The sequence below is a fragment of the Mauremys mutica genome, chromosome 1 (assembly GCF_020497125.1).
Source record: "Mauremys mutica isolate MM-2020 ecotype Southern chromosome 1, ASM2049712v1, whole genome shotgun sequence".
NCBI lineage: Eukaryota > Metazoa > Chordata > Testudines > Geoemydidae > Mauremys > Mauremys mutica.
The window spans coordinates 213,541,794-213,563,876 of record NC_059072.1 but is presented as its reverse complement, the minus strand read 5'-3'; the positions used below and the strand labels follow the sequence as shown (position 1 = coordinate 213,563,876).

General features: G+C 41.9%; 1 protein-coding gene across 7 annotated transcripts in view; it reads left to right on the top strand.

Annotated features, from left to right (window-relative positions):
* The window catches only part of PRRG1 (proline rich and Gla domain 1), a 106,376-nt gene extending 84,824 nt beyond the window's left edge, over positions 1-21,552 (top strand). For all 7 annotated transcript variants that reach the window (XM_045020299.1, XM_045018068.1, XM_045018880.1 and 4 more), the window contains 3 exons: positions 82-131; positions 6,127-6,287; positions 18,963-21,552. In XM_045020299.1, the coding sequence (XP_044876234.1) occupies positions 122-131; positions 6,127-6,287; positions 18,963-19,487 (696 nt within the window). In that variant the 5' untranslated portion in view covers positions 82-121 and the 3' untranslated portion in view covers positions 19,488-21,552. The remainder of the gene's footprint in view (positions 1-81; positions 132-6,126; positions 6,288-18,962) is intronic.
* Positions 21,553-22,083: the final 531 nt, after the last annotated feature.

The window sequence follows — 22,083 nt, the reverse complement described above, 5'->3', positions numbered from 1 at the left end:
CCAAGTCAAATAAAATGGAACACGCAAGTCTATGGCTAAGAAAATTGACAGCAGTTTTTTTTCCCCCTCTTTTTGTTACAGACTCACCATTGGCCAGTTCCCTGCCTGGGCAGTGATAATCATGGGCAGTGGTAAGTGTTTGCTTAAGCAATGCTGATCATCCATATTTCTATCGTTATTCTGTTTAAAGGAGGACTTTACCACACTCCAAAACAAAGAGTACAGAACAGGGGCGGCTCTACGTTTTTGGCCGCCCCAAGCAGTCATGCCCGGGAGGCGCCCTGGAGCCGCGGGAGCAGCGGACCTCCCGCGGGCCTGACTGCGGAGGGGGCGCTCGTCCCGCGGCTCGGCTGGACCTCCCGCGGCTGCGGACGGTTCGCAGGTCCGGCGGCTCCGCTGGAGCTGCCGCAGTCATGCCTGCGGGAGGTCCAGCCGAGCTGCGGGACCAGCGAACCGTCCGAAGTCATGCCCGCGGGAGGTCCGGTCGTTCCGGGGCTCCGGTGGACCTCCCGCAGGCATGACTGCGGCAGGTCCGCCGGCCCAGCCTGCCGCCCCCCCGGGAAAGGGCCGCCCCACGCGCGTGCTTGCCGCGCTTGGGTCTAGAGCCGGCCCTGGTACAGAAACCTGTCTTCAGCTAGTAGCTTTTTGGAATGTTGATTTTTTTGTCTTGATAAAATTTGTTCTTGTTCAAAGGAAGCTTCCCTTCTGCTTGGTCCTGAAGAGAAATAATAATTACTGTATTTCTGCCAGAGATTGATATAATGCACCCATCAATTTACCAAGGGTTGTAGTGAATTCTGTATTACAGGCAATTTTAAAAACAAAATTGGATCTTTTTTCTAAAAGAGATGCGCTAGGAATTACTTTAGAGAATTTCTATTGCCTGTGCTAGACAGGAAGTCAGACTAGGTGATTGCAGTGCTCTGTTCTGGCCTTGCAGTGTATGAATACATGTAATAGTTACCATAAATACTAAATATATACGTTCATTTTTGGAGGTTTGAAATATGGGCTCCATAGCTAAGGTTGTGACTTCCACTTAAAGCAGGACTAAATTTCCTCTGTGGCATACTTTAGCTGAGTTTAATTTCAAAACTTGGCATAATAACTCTTCTAGGGACAATTACATTTTCACTAAACTTTGTTTTTCCCTGAAGAAATGAATTTGCAGGGGAAACATCTTATCCTCCCTTTTTGAAATCTTGCCATGCCTTTTCTCTTCCTTGAATTCATCTAGCTAAACAAGCATATTTTCCCCCACAAGCTTCAGACTTCACATACATATATATTCTGATAAGATCTCAGAACACAGGCACTTCTGAAATTTTAAAACTAAACACATAGGGGGTTATTTCCCCTTCTGGTGTTCACAATTCAAGAAGGATGTTGATGAATTGAAGAGGGGTTAGACCAAAGTCATAAGAATGACCCAACTGAGTTTCACCAAGCTTAGCGTACAGAATAGCTCAAATCTATAACTGCTGCAGTTTCCAATTTAAAAATGCAATGCTTTTATTTCTGATTTTTCACAGGCAGTTTTCAGTCTGACTCATCAGTGGGAAGGGGGGATTGGCCTGTTTTTGTTTTTGTTTTGGTATGTGGGGTTCAGCAGGGATATGTTATGGAGAAGGCAGGAAAATAGGTGCTTGTGCAGAGAGGAGACTAGCGGGAGCTCAGTTCCTCTGTGCTGAGGGACCCCTGCCTTGAAGAATACCAGTGGTATTGCTGCTTCGGCTTCTTGGTTGCAGTGGGCTAAAGGGTGAGAAATGTAGGGGCTAGGATCTGTATTCTCATGAACTACTTATGGCTAGAGTGGAGTTCTTTTTCCTCAACTCTGAACCCCTTTAGTTCAGGCCCCACTCTGTCCCCTTCCTCCCACACACACCTACAACCCTACATCCTCCTGTTCATTATCCCTGATCATCCCCATGCCTTCACTCAAAACTCCCTCTCTTACAGCTCCACTCCTATGGCACCCACTCCCCTATCAAGTCCACATGTAAAACATATGTGTATAAAAATGTAAAGGCTGGGGGTGGGGAGTCTCTCCAGGGGACCATCAAAAAACTGCAAAGCAAGAAAAAAAGCACTTCTGAGTTACACTCATTCTGCTTTTGAATTACAGGTTCTTCCTTTCCACCACTCTGAGCTGTGGTGGTATGGGAGTACTAGACCTTGATTTCTTAAAGAAATCATAAGAAGCAAGTATTAAATAAATTGACTTGTTTTGTTGATAAACACAGCTTTGTGAGGATCTAGAAAAATTCCATCTGCCTGACAGATTTTTGTTGGTGTCCATTTCAGTGGTGATTATTAAATGTATACGGCGTTGTAACTTACAACAGGGACTTCCAGAATGAGCAGAACCCAGAAACTATACAGTAGTGTAAGTTAATACAATTAAATGTAAAAAATATGCACTATTTAAAAATGTTCCAACATATGGCAAATAATGAAAACATCTCAAGTCCACTAGGAATTCAACTGGATGCCTGCTCACTTCTACCTTTCACTGGGATCAATATTTCCAGTTACTATTTCCTAGCATGCTGTGCAGAGAGTGCTACTGCTGTTGACAAGTCTGCACAGACATACAGACTGGCGAGGAGGTGAAAGTAATGCCGTCTGCTTGGGCTGAAATGGGATTGACATAATTTGGATTATGTGACACACATAGAATGTGGATGCTGGTTATGGTGCAACTTCATTCTTTCAGCATGTGTAAGTGACCTTTTTAGCACTTGCTCTATGGTCTTAATGTGCAGGGAAGCTTTCAAATAGGGCAGAAAGCAAACCCTGCGTACTCTCCAGGTTTTCATAATGCGTGAATGTCACATTTGCCAGTTCTTGATATTTGTTTCACAGCCCACTTTCACTTAAGAATATACAAGTGAAAGTCGTAATGCCAAATTTATGGCATTACGCTGATTTCCATGGCAGTAGAAAAACCACAAATAAAAGGGACAATAAAGTCAGTTATATTATAAAGCGAGTGAGCTCTTATTGCAAATATATATATTTAATAATAGCACTGGGAATTAATAAGTAACTAGAGATAGCGGGGAATATGGGATTCCTTTTTGTGCCCTTCCTTCTCCAAAGTTAAATACATAAGTTATTGTTCTTTTTCCTAGGAATCTAGATTTGAAAAGTTCCATTAAAGTAAAAATGTGCTCACTGTACTAAGTGTAGTTGACCTATTAGGTGGTAATACACACTTTTGGTAGAATATATTCCAGACTGAGTTTGTTTACTTGAATATTTATATTTCTTGGTGATTTCTGGTATTAACTCCTCTCTCTTCCCAACCCCTAGACTCTTGTTCTATTATGAACCCGAAAACTAGCTGGCTGTGTCCATCTAGCTCTTGTTTGTTTTCATTATCTTCTGCAGCTAATATTTTTTTATGGAATACCAAAATGGGGAGCAAACAATACAAATGATAAAAACAGTTTTGTTTTTTCCATAGTCTTGGTTTAATGCTGTAAATCAGGGGTGGCCACCCTGTCTCTCTGGAGCCACATGTGGCTCTTCAGAAGTTAATATGTGGCTCGTTGCATAGGCACCGACTCTGGGGCTGAAGCTACAGGCACCAACTTTCCAATGTGCCAGGGGATGCTCACTGCTCAACCCCTGGCTCTGCCACCAGCCCTACCTCCACTCCACCTCTTCCCTCCCCTGAGCCTCCCGTGCCCTCGCTCCTCCCACCTACCCCCCCCCCAAGCCTCCTGCATGCCACAAAACAGCTGGTTGGGAGGAAGGGACGGGGAGGCGCTGATCGGCGGAGCTGCTGGTGGGCAGGAAGTGCTGGGAGCCGTGGCGGGGGGGGGGCTGTTTTAGCCAGTGCTGCAAGATATTTACGTGCCAGCTGCAGTAAAGATTCATGTCTCTTCATGCTTCGCCCACCATTCCACAGGACATGTATCCATGCTGATGATGGTTTCTGCTTGATAACGATCTAAAGCAGTGCAAGCTGATGCACATCCATTTTCATCATCTGAGTCAGATGATACCAACAGAAGGTTGATTTTTGTTTTTGGTGGTTCGGGTTCTGTAGTTTCCGCATCAGAGTGTTGCTCTTCTAAGACTTCTGAAAGCATGCGCCACACCTCGTCCCTCTCAGATTTCAGAAGGCACCTCAGATTCTTAAACCTTGGGTCCAGTGCCGTAGCTGTTTTTGGAAATCTCACATTAGTGTCTTCTTTGCATTTTGTCAAATCTGCAGTGAAAGTGTTCTTAAAATGAACAACATGTGCTGGGTCGTCATCCGAGACAGCCATAACACGAAATATATGGCAGAATGCGGGTAAAACACAGAGCAGGAGACATACAATTCTCCCCCAAGGAGTTCAGTCACAAATTTAATTAACAATTTTTTTTTTAATGAGCGTCTTCAGCAAGGGCATGAGTGGACTTGTTGGCTCTAAAGTCTTATGTTGTTTTGTTTTTGAGTGTAGTTATATAGCAAAAAAACCCCAACCCCTACATTTGTAACTTGCACTTTTGTGATAGAGATTGCAATACAGTACTTGTATAAGAGTATTTTTCAATTCACATTTCTTATTTTTACAGTGCACGTATTTGTAATAAAAGATAATATAAAGTGAGCACTGTACCCTTTGTATTGTGTTGTTGTTGAAATCAATATATTTGAAAATGTAGAAAAACATCCAAAAATCCTTAATACATTTCAACTGGTATTCTATTGTTTAACAGTGCAATTAAAACTGCGATTAATTGCTATTCATTTTTTTAGTTAATCACGTGAATTAATTGCAATTAATCAACAGCTCGAGTTGAAGGATGAAAAATCATCATGGAAATGTTGGAGCTCAAAATCTTTAAACTTTTTCCAATGTCTGTCAGTTGAACTTTTAAGAAAACTTGATCCTTCTGGAAATGCGGAAGCAACATCTATTTTCATTTGGCAAATTCCTAATGAATGACTATTGTCTGCCATTTCCTTTCTTTCCTGTTCTCTGGTTTTCCACACTGTTGTTTTTCCGGAGAGATAGTGAAACTTGCAGTGTCACACACTTCAGCTGAATAATGTTTTTTGTAAACTCTATTTTGCTGTTAGCATGTGATGTAGAACAGTAGGGAATGTCAGCAGAAAAAGCTGGATCTTGTATTTTGTGCTTAAAATCGCATTGAGGGCTTGATTCTCAATCAGGATCTCATGTCCAATTTATTTTTACTTGTGTTCACAGTTACTGAGATTGTGTGCTAATTGTGTATTTGCATATGTAAATTCCTGTCTTGCATCTAACTGATTATTTCTGTAGATAAATATTTGATTCACATGCGATTTCATATTGAGATCAGGCATGCAACTCTACTCCTGGCTTTTTGGTATCCTGGGGTTTAATATTCACATATTAAATTATTTTAAAAGGAAATTACTCACATTTTTGCTACCCCTGAACCTAAAGATTTACTAGGAAAGATGTACACTGCTCAAGTCGAACAAATTAAAATGTAACTTAAATGTTATAGGTACAGTTAGTTTCTTTAATGCCATGGTAACTAGTGAAGTTCAGTGTTGCATAAGAGAATGTGTAGACCTTCTATTTGAAAAAAGGTCAGCCATTCTGGAGTGTGATTCTCACTAGGTATTATGCAGAAACATATTATTGATAACACTTGTGAGAATTTCAGATATGATGCCCCCACATAGTCATAAGTACTTTTTGGAGGGGGAGTTCACAGCCATGTACCATTTGTTCCCTGTAGCCCTGAAAGGAAGCATTTAAGTGGGTGCTTAAATTCATCTTTAATCAAGTTGGTGTTTATAACACGTGCTTAAGTCCCACTGACTTCAGAGTTTAGGTTAAACGTGATCTTAAGTGTTCTGAATAGGGATGTTGTGCTAAGTGAGTTGCACTTAAACAATCTGTGGCACTGTACCTATAATACTCAGAAGTCTATGCAAAAGTATTTTTAATAGCCAGCAACACTTGGAGGAGCCTTCATAATTTTTTTTTTTTTAAAGTAAGGAGAATGCTTTGAAAAATCTCTCTCCAGACAACAAATTATTTTCTTTTGGGCAGTTTTATTCTGAACTTTTGGGAATGTATCCAGACAATATTTTCAGAAGTGACCTTTGTGTTCTCTTCATCTTTTCAGTGTTCCTGACCGAAAACAAAGCCAACTCTCTGTTAAAAAGATACCCAAGAGCCAATGGATTTTTGGAAGAGCTAAAGCAAGGGAACATAAAGCGTGAGTGCATAGAAGAAAACTGTACCTATGAGGAAGCAAGAGAAGCTTTTGAAAACGATGAAAAGACAGTAAGTTGGGGGGGGGGAAGGTTGTGGGGTTTTGTTTTTTAAATAATTGAATTACTTAATGCAAGCTTAAGTGTGTGCTTAGTGGCCTCCAGCTCTCCTACATTGCACTAGATTTCTTAGTTTATTCATTTTTACTAAATGCATTGTAACAAAACTTGTAAGCTACTTCCCACTCTTTAGGATATTGAACATCCTCCTATGAAGGGGAAGAGAATATGTGTGTGCTGCATGCCACAGACATCTTATTTAAATCATGCATTTAAAGCCATGAGAGAGAGCAGTTGAAATGCAGAGTACCTGGTAAAGACAAACTTATTATTCTAAAAACAAACAGAATTGAAGTAGCTTTCCTGAAACTAGCAGCTTCATGCCAACAGAGTACTTGTTAAGTACCACCTATTTAAAACTTTGAAACAATAAGGCCCCGATCCTGCAGTGCCTTGCACATGGGCCCTATTAATTTGCATGAGGTTCTGTGCTGGAGCTGCTCGTGCATAATTCATTGCAGGATCAGGGTGAAAGTCTGTAAATAGAGGCCTGGTATATGCCAGAATGACTCTTACTGTACAGGGCATACTGACATCCACCTGTGTGTTTAGCTTTTTCTGAACATTTCTCTAGCTACTTATTTTATCTTTAAACATACCATTTCTGGTGGTCTCCCTGGAAAAATGGAGGACTAGAATGGGAATTTTCTTAGCCACTAAATGAAGGGGCAGGAGGTTTCATCTGTAACAAAGATCATTCCTTCTAACTCTCTCTCTCTTTAAGTAAGTGTGTGTGTATATGTATGTGTGTGAACCCTGTTATGTCGCCGGCCTAGGGGTTTGCCAAAAATAGTCCAGATAACCGATGATCGAGATAAACCCCTATCCACCCCCCCACCCCTGAACTCCCCTGCCCTCTCTCCAACACCCCCTCCCTGCCCCCTTACCGCGGTGCCTGCACGTGGCTGGATCCAGCGAAGCGGGACGGGGAAGCGGGGCCGGGCGGCCGTGGACGGGGACCCGGAGCCGGGCAGCCAAAGAAGCGGGACCCAGTAAGCGGGCCGGGCGGCAGGCGAAGTGGGACCGGGTAAGCGGGGCCGGGCGGCAGGCGAAGCAGGGACCGGGTAAGCGGGGCCGGGCGGCAGGCGAAGCAGGGACCGGGTAAGCGGGGCCGGGTGGGCGGCGAAGCGAAGCCGGGCGGAGGGGCGGGCGGCAAAGCGGGGACCGGCGAAGCGGAGCCGGGCGGGCAGGCGGCAGGTAAAGCGGGGACCAGGTATGCGGGGACGGGCGGGGACGGGCAGGGACCGGGTATGCGGGGCGGGCTGGCGGGGACGGGCAGGGACCGGGTATGCGGGGCCGGGCGGGCGGCGACGGGCAGGGACCGGGTATGCGGGGCCGGGCGGGCGGCGACGGGCAGGGACCGGGTATGCGGGGCCGGGCGGGTGGCGAAGCGAAGCCGGGCGGAGGGGAGCCGGGCGGGCAGGCGGCAGGTAAAGCGGGGACCAGGTATGCGGGGACGGGTGGGGACGGGCAGGGACCGGGTATGCGGGGCGGGCTGGCGGGGACGGGCAGGGACCGGGTATGCGGGGCGGGCTGGCGGGGACGGGCAGGGACCGGGTATGCGGGGCCGGGCGGGCGGCGACGGGCAGGGACCGGGTATGCGGGGCCGGGCGGGCGGCGAAGCGAAGCGAAGCCGGGCGGAGGGGCGGGCGGCAAAGCGGGGACCGGCGAAGCGGAGCCGGGCGGGCAGGCGGCAGGCAAAGCGGGGACCAGGTATGCGGGGCCGGGCGGGGACGGGCAGGGACCAGGTATGCGGGGACGGGCTGGCGGGGACGGGCAGGGAGCGGGTATGCGGGGGCGGGCGGGCGGCTGGGGACGCGGGGAGCGGGCGGCTGGGGAACCGCGCGGCTGGAGAGCCAGGGAGCGGGCGGCTGGGGACGCGGGGAGCCGGGCTCGAGATATTAGGGTTGGGCAAATCGACATAACGGAGGAGAAACCCATAAGATAAAGAGGGAGTTTGGCGGTTCCACTTGTAAAACCTCGAGTTAATAGGATTGGCAAGTTAACCGAGGTCGAGATAAATGGGTTCGACTGTATATATACAGTGTATATATATATATATATATATATGTAAAAACTCCTTTATAACTCAGTTATTTACAGTCTGATTAAAAGCACTTTACCTTTTAGTTGCTCTGGTTTCACTTAATTGGTATTTTTGATCTCCCATAGAATCTTTTTGGCGAAACAGGTAGGCAGCACCTGAGTTTCTAGCATTAAAAAAAAACCAAAACAAAAAACTTTCAGGCCTGTTTTGATACATAACAAAGAAGCTGTCATAAACAGATAGTTAAGGGTTAATGTCTCTTTTACCCGTAAAGGGTTAAGAAGCTCAGTAAACCTGGCTGACACCTGACCAGAGGACCAATAAGGGGACAAGATACTTTCAAATCTTGGTGGAGGGAGGTCTTTTGTTTGTGCTCTTTGTTTTGGGGGTTGTTCGCTCTTGGGACTAAGAGGGACCAGACATCAATCCAGGCTCTCCAAATCTTTCTGAATCAGTCTCTCATGTTTCAAACTTGTAAGTAATAGCCAGGCAAGGCGAGTTAGTCTTATTTTTGTTTTCTCAACTTGTAAATGTTCCTTTTTGCTGAGAGGATTTTACCTCTGTTTGCTGTAACTTTAAACCTAAGACTAGAGGGGGTTCCTGGGCTATATTAATCTGATTACCCTGTAAAGTATTTTCCATCCTGATTTTACAGAGATAATTTTAACCTTTCTTTCTTTAATTAAAAGCTTTCTTTTTAAGAACTTGATTGATTTTTTTTTCCTTGTGTTAAGATCCAAGGGGTTGGATCGGTGTTCACCAGGAACTTGGTGAAAAAGCCTCTCAAGGCTGCCCAGGGAGGGGAAGGTTTTGGGGGGACAGAAAGTGATCCAGACACTGAAATTTCTGGATGGTGGCAGTGTTACCAGATCTAAGCTAGTAATTAAGCTTAGAAGTGTCCATGCAGGTCCCCATATCTGTACCCTCAAGTTCAGTGTCGGGGAGGAACCTTGACAGAAGCAAAACAGAGCACAATCTGAATTATTTTTCTTAGCATGTGTATCTTCAAGTATGTTAATTTTCCTCAGAAGTAAACTCTGTGTGGTGTGTGCCTGTGAGGTATTCATACTGCAGTCACTACTGTAGTACTTGAGTGCCATCAGCATGACCAACACAATTTCTAGTCCATGGTCTGACTTAAAAATTTGCCAAGAGAGATACAGAATGTAAGTAATGGACAACTGAAGTTGAAGGATACTCTTAAACAGTTTCTTAATTAATTTAGTTTCAGATAGGAGGCTAGATAGTGGCCAATGGCTTGGTTGAGTCAAACATATTTATTTAAAAAGAAAAAAAAAATGGTAACCAGACTTATGTTTTAGGGTAGGAGGTGATGACAGTCGTTTTAGTCAAGAGCATCTCGCATCCCTACTGTCCCTTCTCATCCAGTGAGAGGATGTTTTAGTGTCAGAGAGTGGCTCGAGTTTCCTTCAGTGCTTCTAGGACCTCTTTTGTCTGGGCCAGATTTTGAGAGGGAGCAGTATCAGGTGATCTCTTCAGTATTCACCAAACTGATCCACAGTCCCGTAATACTTTATGGCTAGACCAAAGATGAAGTGGAAAACTAATGCTTGTGAGGCTATAGTTATATATAATGCTGATGCTGCAGGTTTTCCATAAAAGGAATGAAATTGCAATAAGGACTGTGAAATTGGCTCTTGCAAACAGCTTTATTAACCAGTAATGTAAATTACTTTTTCCTCTAACTACACTTTTGACTGGATAAGGTACGGTGTGCAACTGAGGGCTAGTCTACACTATCACACTTCATTGATGCAGCTGCACCAATGCAGTTGCGCTGCGGTAGTGCGTCTGATGAAGACGTGCTATGGTGACTAGAGAGCGCTCTCCATCAGCATAATTACTCCACTTCAACGAGCGGCAGAAGCTATGTCAGCAAGAGAATATCTCTGCCTGCCTAGCGCTGGTGTGGACAGCGCTTAGCTCAATGTAACCTGCATTGCTCAGGGGGGTGGCTTTTTCTTACCCATGAGGGCCATAAGTTACATTAACTTAAGCAGTAGTGTAGAATAGCCCTAAGATGATAAAAAGTAGTTAGTAGTAAACAAGTAGGGTATATCATGTATTTTCAGAATGCTTTGTCTTCATAAGTTGTGAAACTATGAACTATTCCCCCAAATAGTTTCTACTCATGTTAAGCTTTATTGTGGAAATTCATTTGTAGTTAAACTGTTGCAATACCTAGTCTTTGTATGTGTCGAATCTGTCAGAATAAACAAGGTGTGTTCTGCTTAGACTTGCAAAATTTGCAGGCTACTAGGTATGGATTATCTGTGCTGGGGCTGGTTTGTACAGACTCCTTTATGTCTTGTAAAACGTATGGCGCTAGATAAGAACTGTAAGGTGTGTGGTGATAAAGTGGAATTTATGGAGTTTTCTATCAATCAGAACCAAGTCTAGTATAAATATAGGTGGGCTTGAAAGCATATTTTGAAGCAGCTCTACGGTGCGATGTGTAATGCTGTGAGACTGCTTCCTGGAGAGAGGAATGTATGCTTTCATTTTGTGTTGTTCTGTCTTGCCTTTTGAATAATAAACTGATTGAGCCTCTCTTATTGAACTGTAGAAAGCCTGTTCCTTGCAGTGAATGGTTACTTTTTCCTGGAGTTGAGTGGTGGCGATCCATATGGATAAAGCAATTTATAATCCCTACTTTGATGGGAAGAAGTAGGATCTCTTGGCTACTGTAGTCGCAGCATAGGCTTATTGGAGTTCCTTCTGCTGAGGTCTTGTGCGCATAGTGGAGTTCTACAGTGCAAGTGTTGTGGTGCCTTGATCTACTTCTGGTGTGTTTAAAAGGCTGATCTGCTCTATCTTACAATAGCAGCTTTATCGTTTACAGCCAGAGACGGTTTTAACATTGATGTACCTCAGTCTTTGAATGGGTTATAAATGAACAGAAGAGACTGTCTACATTATGATATGCTGAAAATGTTTTCTGGTAACTAGGAGAAAAAAATTAAGTGCGGACAAAACTTAGTTGATCTATGGATGACTCTGCTCAGACCATTTTAGACATAATTGATTGTCAACACCTCTGGCCTGTAGAAACATGGCTTAAAAAATTCTTAGGTTCAAGGACATTTTGAAACATAATTACAGAATAATGCACAATGTCATGGCATGATTGCAGCATTGTAATTCATTTTATTTCTGTTAACTTCAAATATTTTTATTGAAATTATGCCACATGCCGCTAAAGTGTTATGTTCCTGGCGATTTAAAAAAATCTTTAATTGTGGAAAACTTTGAACATTTAAATTTGTTGTTTTAAATTTTGCAGAAAGGAATGTCAGCTGCGTGGCTGAGTTCTATATAATCAGTGATTGAAAACATCTACCCAAAATAGTATTTCTGAGTATCAAATGTGGCCTTTCATATTAGCTTTCAGACTAATCATTAACACTGTGTAAATATCTAGGAGATAAGAGAGACCTATGTATAATATAGTATGTTGAACTTCAATATATAGTTCTACTATAATCTGAGATTGAGGCAAATTAAAAAAAAAAAACAAAGGTCTAAAGTGCTTACTCACACTGTCATTTTGTTCATGTACTCCAGGTATTGAATACAGAAAGCTTTTCTGATTGGGATCTTATGATTTTTGCCTTTATAAAAAGTCAAAGCATTGACTGGCAGTGATTTGTGGCTGGTATGCTGCCAAAATCCAGTAGGCCTTAAAATGGAAGTTCTCAGCGCTACTTTATTAATGCTTTTAACATTGACATGGAGAGTCAACAGCTCATTGTGTCAGTATCAATTTAATGTACAGGGTGCCTGCTCTGTGAATGACAGTTATATTGATTGTGAAGTATTAGAACTTCATTCTTTCAGATACTTTTAATTTAAATCTACCAATTGGACACAAGTAGGCTGGACAAGCCAGCTGGTTGACCAGTCAAATGATGTCAGTTGATTGCCTATTTGATCACAGCCTACCTTTTTGATGCATCATGGTGCCATCTGTTAGAGCAAGTCTACTTAAATGTCTTGATCATTCGTTTTACCACATGCTAATGCAACCTATTGGGGGGGAAAAATTGAACTAATTGATAGTTGAGCATCTTGGTTGGCTGGAATCTTCTAGAACAGGGGTGGGCAAACTTTTTGGCCTGAGGGCCGCATCGGGTTTCCAAAATTGTATGGAGGGCTGGTTAGGGGAGGCCAAGCGTGGCCCGGCCCCGCTTGCTATCTGACCCCACGTGCTTCTCACCCCCTGACCTCCCCCCCAGTTCCCTGTCCCCTGACTGCCCCCACAACCCCATCCAACCCCTGCTCTCATTCCTGACTCCCTCCTCCCCCCCGCCCCAGGACCCTTGTCCCATCCAACCACCCCTTCTCCCTGTCCCCTGACTGCCCCCTGCCGGCCCATCCAATCCCCCTTCTCCTTCCTGACTGCACCCCTGGGACTCCTGCCCCATTCAACCCGTTTCCCGCCCCCTGACCACCACCCAGAACTCCCCTGCCCTCTATCCAACCCCCACGCTGCCTGGAGCACTGGTGGCTGGCAGTGCTACAGCCACGCTGGCTGGCTGGAGCTAGGCCATGCCACCACCACACAGCTCAGAGCACTGGGTCAGGCCCTCACTCTGCAGCTGCGCTGCCCCAGGAGCTCGCAGCCCCGTCACCCAGAGCATTGCACCAGCGGCGGGGTGAGCTGAGGCTGCGGGGGAGGGGGAACAGCAGAGGAGGGGCTGGGGGCCAGCCTCCCGGGGCAGGAGCTCAGGGGCTGGGCGGGAGGGTCCCGAGGGCTGCATGTGGCCCGTGGGCCATAGTTTGCCCACCTCTGTTCTAGAATAAACTGTCTGTCCTTTGTATACCAGGCCATCAATATACTTGGTAGTTTTCATAACACATTAAACAAATTAAAACATGGTCCCTGCCCTGAAGAGTTTACAGTCTAAACTGACTAGACAAACATTCAGAAATTAACTCAGAATGGGGTGGGGGAGGGGGAGGAAGGTTCAGTCATTGAACCTCCTCCCCCAGCACAAAGAGAAGATGCACAGCCGTTAAGCTGCCTGATGAGTTGGCTTGCTGCCTGCCTAGCATAAGTACATTTAAAAATGACTTTTTTATTTATAGCTGCTATGGGTTTGTGTTATTTCTGTTTAATTTTATTTTTTTTCTTTTGTAATTTTAACATTCACATTTCAATGCTAACCTAACATTACAAAAACCAAGTTACTTAGCAATTATTTTACCTCGGAAAAATGCAAACACCAATGAAATGAAGCTCTAAAAATGAAAGAATTACCTTTTTTTTTAGTAATTAGGCATAAGTGTCTCTCTCTAAGACTAAGCCTATTGGAGACCATGAAGTCTTACTCTTTTTTTTTTTTTTTGTTACCATTGTTACTGTGCTAATAAATTAGTGCTTTAAAATATTTGACCATCTTTGACAATATTTGACTGGTGAATTGACCAATTATTTTTGGACCAGTCAAATGCCCAGCCTTAGACACAACTTTATCTATGAATGATGCAGTTCCCATCCCTTGAGACGTTTAAAATTAGACTTGTCTAGGCAATAGGAATTGCACAGAACAAGCTTTCATTGGCAGAAGTATCTTAAATTGGTCTTTTCCATCAGTTATCCGATTCTGTGGCCTACCTAGCATAAAATTTGCTATCCTTTTAGGAGTGTTAAAGTAATCCTAGTGTTTCAGAGCCATGAATGCTACAGTGATTGAGAACAAATGGTTGCTGAATGTATCCTTCTAAATCACACCAATTAAATTATTTAGTGTATTAAAAGAAAATTTCGTAAGATGGGCTTGTGTTGCAAGTAGCGATTACTAATAGTTTAAAAGCTGGAAAACATTCTTCTAATTTTTTCTTAGCTATTCCAAGTCTACAAATGTTTTTTTATTTCTCCTGCTTTTCCAGCAATTCATGAGAACCTTTGGGCTCTAAAAATATCACTTAGATGGCTCCCTGTTTTTGGCTTTTTGCATTCTCCTCCAATTGAAGTAATCTTCTGACTTGAAGTCATTCCATCCCATGTGCCACCATTTCCCTATCAGTAAAATGGGGACAATGATACTTACCTTCTTTGTGCTTTGAAATCTAGAGATGAAAATTGCTGCATGAGAACTAGTTTGTGGTATTTTTAATTGAGTTTTTTCTTCTTGATTAGTGATCCTTGTCTCCTCTTGGATATTAAAGCATATCTGTCTTGTGAAACAAAAGCAGACTAAAGACTTTTCAATTTCTGCAATTACAATCCGGTATCACTATTCTAGAGGTGGATAGCAAGAAACTCATCAGCAGTGGAGTCAGATGTTTCTAAACTTTGATAAAACCCTCTCTATAACAAACCTCAATTAATAGATTTAAGGCCAGAAAGGACCATTATGATAATCTAGACAGACCTCTTACCTAACAGGCCCAAATAACTTCACCCTGTGTGAAGCCCATAATCTTAAACTTGTATCTTGTTGAAATCTTCTTGGAGCTTATCACTAAGGATGTTCAAGCCTGCTCACTACGGCTTTTGGAAAGGAAACCTCCAAGGAAAAACATGGATGTTTCCATCTGAGACGTAGGCTACCTAAACAAACTTTGCTGGCAAGCAACTTAATTGACGATACTGGGGAAGAAAGGTAGAAATAATTTACTTAAAGAATATTTTTTACAAATTGGGAATTTAAGTATTCTTGAATTTTGAAATATTTCGTTTATGCACAGAATTTTGGTTTCACAGAGCTGAAGTGCTTTAGCTTTGAGGGACTGTAAATTATCTTAAAGCTTGAAAAGAATGTCCATAAACTAAAACAGATGATAAACCCCCATATGTCCTTAAAGCAGCTTTAAACTCTTAAGTTACTGAAGCTCTCCACACACCCCTCCAGTTGTACGGAAACCCCATAGATAGCCTCATCTTCCTGCACCCTGAGGCAATGGCCTGCCTCTCTGTGGAGGATGAAGAGGAGCTAGCTTTGCTGCTGCTTCTCTTTGAGGGAACGAACAGGAGATATACTGGCTTCCCAGCATTCTGGAGAACCACAAAACCAGCTCCTGTAGCAGGCACATCTTAGAGATAAAAAACACACCTCTACCCCGATATAACACGAATTTGGATATAACACGGTAAAGCAGTGCTCCGGGGGGCGGGGCTGCGTGCTTCGGCAGATCAAAGCAAGTTTGATATAATGCGGTTTCACCTATAACGCAGTAAGGTTTTTTTTTTGTTTTTTTGTTTTTTTTTGGCTCCCAAGGACAGCGTTATATCGGGGTAGTACTTGAAAACTATTAAAATGCTTATAAGTGGCAATGAAATCTGTTAACCCTATATGCTTATACTGGAAAGCATATATAAGTTTGTAATCTGTTTCTACAATATCTAGCATCTTAAAATAATTCAAAAAACCTAACTTACATTCACGTAAAGTGCTGCCGTGTTCTGCAAAGTGGCTACCTAAAAATGGCAGCTTCTTACTCAACATATCTGCTCTGTGGTTTCAGAGTCAGACTTCCTGACTCTAGCCAAAATAAGCTTTTACCACTTTACTGCTTTGGCACAGCTTATGCAGCAGAATGATGAGACAAAGCGGGGTTCTAATACAAATAAATAATAATGATGGTCTTCCTAGTGAATGATTGACATAGTTCCAGCTAACATTCTAGTCAGTTGTACCTGAACCAGATTCTTCTTCTTAGCATATGCGCAACGTGCCTCGAGTGGCACATGACTAGGTTTCATCACCGAATTGGTCCACTGCTTGGATCATGAGCTTCCCTGGCCCAGGCATTGACTGGGAGTGTGATGTGAACGCTGATCCATGCCCCCCTGAAACAGATTGAGGGCATGGGGGAAGTACGCAAGTCTTCCCTAAAGGCATTATTTGGCCAGCAGAAACTTTATTACCAATGGTGCTGTGTAAGAAAGGAAAGAACCCAGCTTGACTTTCAGAGCCCAGGTTGATTTCTGTAGTGAAGTTAGGAAGAAGAATCTTGTAAACTGAACATGCATGATGTGGGAGTCACTGGATTGCAGTAAACATGGAGCCTTACCTTGCCATTTTCATAATCTGCTTTCAGCATAGTACTTTAATCGTGCTTATTAACTTGCTTTTTAAAGATTATAGCTTTCTGATTAAGGAACACAAAACAAAGAGAAGGGGTGTGTGTGGTGGGGGCTTTTCTGAAACCAGCACTTTTGACCGAAAAGGTATTGTTTGCCAAGAATGAAGCTCTTTTGGTTAGTTATCCCTTCGCAGTCCCTGTCTACTTCGTCACCAGCTTTGTTCCAGATATGATCCCACCCAGCTAATCTATCCCTTTCCTACAGTAATGCTCTTCCGCTTTCCCAAGTATCCCACTGACAACGCCTTCTAGAATCTCCAGAGATTTCAACAGGGTTGTTTTGTATGGGGTTTGCATTTTACTGTGATATAGATGTGATTGATTTTTTTTTTAAAGTAACTTTAATTTTAAAAAATGCATTTGGTTTGTTAGGTTAAGATTTATTTCCCTCATTTGAAATCTATGCTGTATGGCTTTACTTAGATCAGTGTTTCCCAAACTTCGGACACCGCTTGTATAGGGAAAGCCCCTGGCAGGCCAGGCTGGTTTGTTTACCTGCCCCGTCCGCAGGTCCGGCCGATCGCAGCTCCCACTGGCCGCGGATCGCTGCTCAAGGCCAATGGGAGCTGCTGGAAGCGGCGCGGGCTGAGGGACGTACTGTCAGCTGCTTCCAGCAGCTCCCATTGGCCTGGAGCAGTGAACTGCGGCCAGTAGGAGCTGCGATCGGCTGGACCTGCAGATGGGGCAGGTAAACAAACCGGCCCGGCCCACCAGGGGCTTTCCCTAAACAAGTGGCGTCCCAAGTTTGGGAAACACTGACTTAGATGATTTTGGACCACATCTTAAAATACAGATGCTTTGCAGACCTAGTTAGGATCTTGAAGTCTTGGAATTGTGGAAACATGTCAAATTGTGCAGTGTTGAAAAGGCAAAGGAAGCTGCTTTTTTTTTTTTTAAATTATGTTCATTCTAGATCATATTAAATATTGGGGGAAGGGGTGTGTATAACCCTATCGCCTAAAAATGTGGACTAAGCTAGCTTCTTTGTTACATCTGTGGGGGTTTTTTTTTTAACATCCTCCCCCCAACTTTTCCAAGAATCTGCTTATTTTGTAATCTAGTCTTAACTAGTTTTTCAGAGATTATATCTAGAGGGAACCCTAGCTTGCTTTATGTATGTGATCGGTCCTTTTGAATGATAGACCTTTTTCCTGGGGACAGAAATGATTGTTGCATTGTTAGTTACTGATGCATGTGGTCATAAAACTATTACCTTGTGAGAATGGTGGAATTGTATTGTGCTAATAAGATAAATGTCCAAGTGTAGTGTTTACCTTTGAAAAGATCAGTTAAGATGGCTTTTTTTGCACTTGTAATACATTGCCTAAATAAACCCCAAGTCTCTTGTTTTTTGTTGTTGTTTTTTAGTGCTAGGTTTAAGAATGTGTAGAGTGATGTAATTTATGTGAAGTGTTATGTATATTTAAAAAAAATCACTTCATATTTTATATTGAGCCCAGGACTTTTTTATGTAACATGTAGATACCTTTATTATTATTATTTATTATTGGAGGATTTTTTGTTTTCTCCAAGCACAGAATATAATTGATGTTTACTAACCTTATTTGTCTGAAACAAAGGGATGAGGTTTACGTAACTTCACCTGTATTTTACATTTGGTCTATGTTAACTATGCATGATACCTGTGCTACTTCACAAGATACAGGCAGTGGAAAACTTCTCTAGGACAGGAAGCCCGTATTATCCTTGTTTAGCAGCTAAAGCAATGGGACTTTGATCCCAACTTCTTAATGCTTTTGCAATAGCTATTATAATTTTAAAATATTAATAACATAATTTCTGTTATCTTAAAATATTGATGTTTCATTTTTAATTCTCCCTTCCCCCCAATTCATATTTCCAATACTCTGTTGATTCATCTATCTTTACCTGAGATACCAAGTTTTCTGGACTATTTTTTAAGTATATGTAATATGGTTATCCATATATTGCAAAAGCTATGGTTAGCTATAAATAGCTGACAGCTATTATTTTATAAGCCAGAGGGTGGGGAAGTTTTGATTTGTAGGATGACAGTGCAGCATAATTATGCTGGGTCAAAATAGTCCATCATTCTGAAACAATGTTTCCCTGTTGAAACACCTTATAATAATCTTTAATTCCAAAAATAGATCTGACTTTGAGTTGTTGCATTCACAAATTATCTAAAAATCAATTCAGGTTATTTTTCTAATCCATTCCTATCTCTAATGTAGGTTTGTGATTTGAGTGCTGATACAGAAAGGTTGTGAGCAGTGAGGAGTTAGGTGGCTTTTAAAAAAAACTCAAACTCAGTGATGACTTCAGAAAGAAGTCAGGAAACTTTTTATACAATATCTGCACCGATTAAATATCTAGGTGGTCATTTATTGAAAGCCAAAACACTTTGCTTCAATTTTGTTATTGAAAATAGACCAGTTTAAAATCTATTTTTAATAGCTTCTGATTTATTCTGTCTTGCTGTTTTAGAGGGAGTTCTGGAAAGAATACACAAATGGAGGACTCCAGGGAGAAAGTAACACAGGACATCATTGGTATACATTTTACCTCGCATTTCCATTAATCATTGGCCTTTTTGTTATCCTCCTTATCATATTTCTTATATGGAGATGCCTGTTTAAAAAGAAAATGCGTAGACAGTCTGTATACATGCATAGGGGAGCCCGCGAAGCCATTGGTGATAGTGCTGTGGCTGATGGTAGAAGTCCTCTTCCCCCGCCGCTCAGCATTGTTCATTCCCCGCAGGAAGAAATGTATGAAGGCAGTGGGCTGTCTCCAGGATATTTGGGCTCTCCAGATGGACGTTCAGACTCAATATCAACAAGGCTGTCAAACGGTGACCCTCCTCCTTCATACGAGGAAGCCACTGCCGAAACCTGCATAAGAAATGAAACGGAGCATCACTTAGATCCACCCCCACAGTATGAAGACATTGTAAACTCCAGCTCAGCTACTGCCATTGCAATACCTCCTGTTGTCACCAGTATTAAGTAAAAGCAGGAAGAATAGTGGCAACTTTTTAAAATTACTAAGAGAATCTTGTAGCACTTTAATGCAGCTTACTACCGTTTATATAATTTAATGGACTCGTACTGTGTACCTCTTCCCTGTTTTGTTCCATCTGCGTGTGTTCCCGTGCCAGTTTTAAAGATGGGGAATCCATACTGAGAGTATGGAGCAGGTACAAATGTGGTCTCCTGTGCATACCTCTCAAATGTCCCTCCGTTTGAGGGTTGTCATTTATTTTAGTCTGAAATGTTGCCTATGTTCCACACAAATTTTATGTCACCTTCCTTTTAGTGTTGAAAATTATTTACATCAGAATCAAACACTGGTAACAGAAAGTTATTTAAACCAAAGGTCCATGGCCTACGGCATTTTAAGTTTCTTGCATGAATATTTTGTCTTTCATTTTGGGTCTTTGTCACATACTGTATCCTACGCTTGGGCCTTGGAAGGCTGAGAAAAGTATTTGTGTGTGAACAAACATCAACATAGCATATTCACCCAGCTTAAATATGATACTTCAGGGATTGCAGTAAGTGAGACTAAGAAATTTTGGAACACATCAGCTGTACTTGTACAGAGGGCAGTAATTAAGTGAATTTTGCAATTGGGGAAAAAAGATAGCATAATGTTCTTATCCCCTCTGTTCTCCATCCTTCCCTTCAGTTAGTCCTGTTTATGATGATGTCTTGTTTCTGGAACATCTGATTTTTTTTTTTTCTTAAGTGAATTTAGTTCTTGTGAAAGGTACTAGATTGACAAGCTCTAGACATTAAAGTTCCCTCTGCACTGCAGACCAGTTAATGCACTGCCTCTGGGCACACAGTACCAAACCAATGTGCCTCATCACTGACATGCAGAAACTGCCTAGAAGGGGATGATCATAGTTTACTCTTCACGCCAACACACATAGTGGTCTCTTCTGAGCCTGCCAACAGGCTGCCAGTTGCAATGGTGTCTTTTATGTATGTGGATTTCTTTCCCTACGAAATGCATGATGATCACTCATTTCACATAGGCCATTAAGCAGTTGTCAGATAACCTCTGGTCATTTCCACTCTGCTCTGGATTTATGCCAATGACTGAAAGTTGTAATGCTCAGTATTCCACTACCAGTCTCTTGAACCAACCAAGCCTCTGTAATGTTCCTGAACTAAAATGTGTTGCAACATCGTGCAGATATTATTTGCAATAAAGAAATAATGCTTGTCCTTTGAAATAAAGAGATCAAATGTTCACAGTGATCCATGATAACTTTCAGAACTATGCTGCTGATTGAAGACTCCACACAAGCACAATTTTAAATTCACTGGCCAAAAGTCTCAGTGAATGCAATTTACATGACTAAACAAGAAACTGCATAAAGCAGTCACTTAAAATGTTCTTTCCTCTACTAAGATAAGTGCTTTTTCTCGTATGCTGGAATGATTCCAAATTACAAAAAATATTTTTTTAGCTTTAAAAGTTAAGGGTTCTATTAAATGTAACAAGTTACAGAACTTTTATTTTATGCTTGGCCTTTCTGATATGATTAAAATGACAGTTTGACTTGTAGTGGTTTTTATAAAGCTTTATTTTTTCAAACTATAGCTTCTACTTTTTCTTCAATTGTAATTACATTGTCCCACAATAAATGTGATGCTAAGATTTACAGCCTTACCTCTCTGAATGTTTTACAAGTAAGAACATGCAGTACTCTCTTGACTGACTGCCAGAAAATTCAGGGTATTGCACTCCCTGCTTTGACTGTAACACTGAGAGGTGAATCTTGTACAGAACTAAAATGATTTGTTTACTAATGACCAACATGGAGATGGGTGACTTGTTTAAGAAATTACGGAAATCAGATGATTTAGAGATTGTTTAATTTTGGACACCCGTGGGGAGGTAGTTCCGTCTTCACTGCGTGTAAATAACCTATTTGATTACAGTATTAAATTTTTTTAAAGATCTGGTTTACATTAAATTATGGTATTTAAACATTTTGCTTATGTTTATAGAAGATTTTTTGTTAATGTTTTTGGCATGCTAAATAAAGCTATCCTTAAATTCTTTTAATGCCTCTCAATTCTGTGCGGTTGGAATAAAAATAACATTGATTTCTATAACAGAGGTGCTGTATTAACTTCCATTGTCTCTCATCTTGATGAAAATGTTTTCTCAAATTTTAAGCTAATTTTAAAACAGAAAAACTAGTACCATCACTAAATGAGTTTTTAAAATAATATATACGTGTGTGTGTGTGTGTGTATATAATATATATATGAAATATAAAAACATACAGTATCTTATAACAATGGCCAACTGGAGCAACATTCAGAGAAAGAATGGAGATTTTCTTGCTGGCATGTTTCAAGGGGACAAAGCATTATAGAAAGTTTAAGCACTTAATTCTATGAGCGTGGATTCAGCCACACTGTTATTGTGTAATTTAGCAGTCTTGGCCCAGAATATAGTGCAGATTAGAAGAAATTGGTTGCCTTGTCCACCCAGCTGAGGCAGAATTTTATATTGATAGCAAACAATAGATCCACTACAATGAAAAGTCCTGTAGCTGCACAGTATGCCCCAAGTATATTCCCTA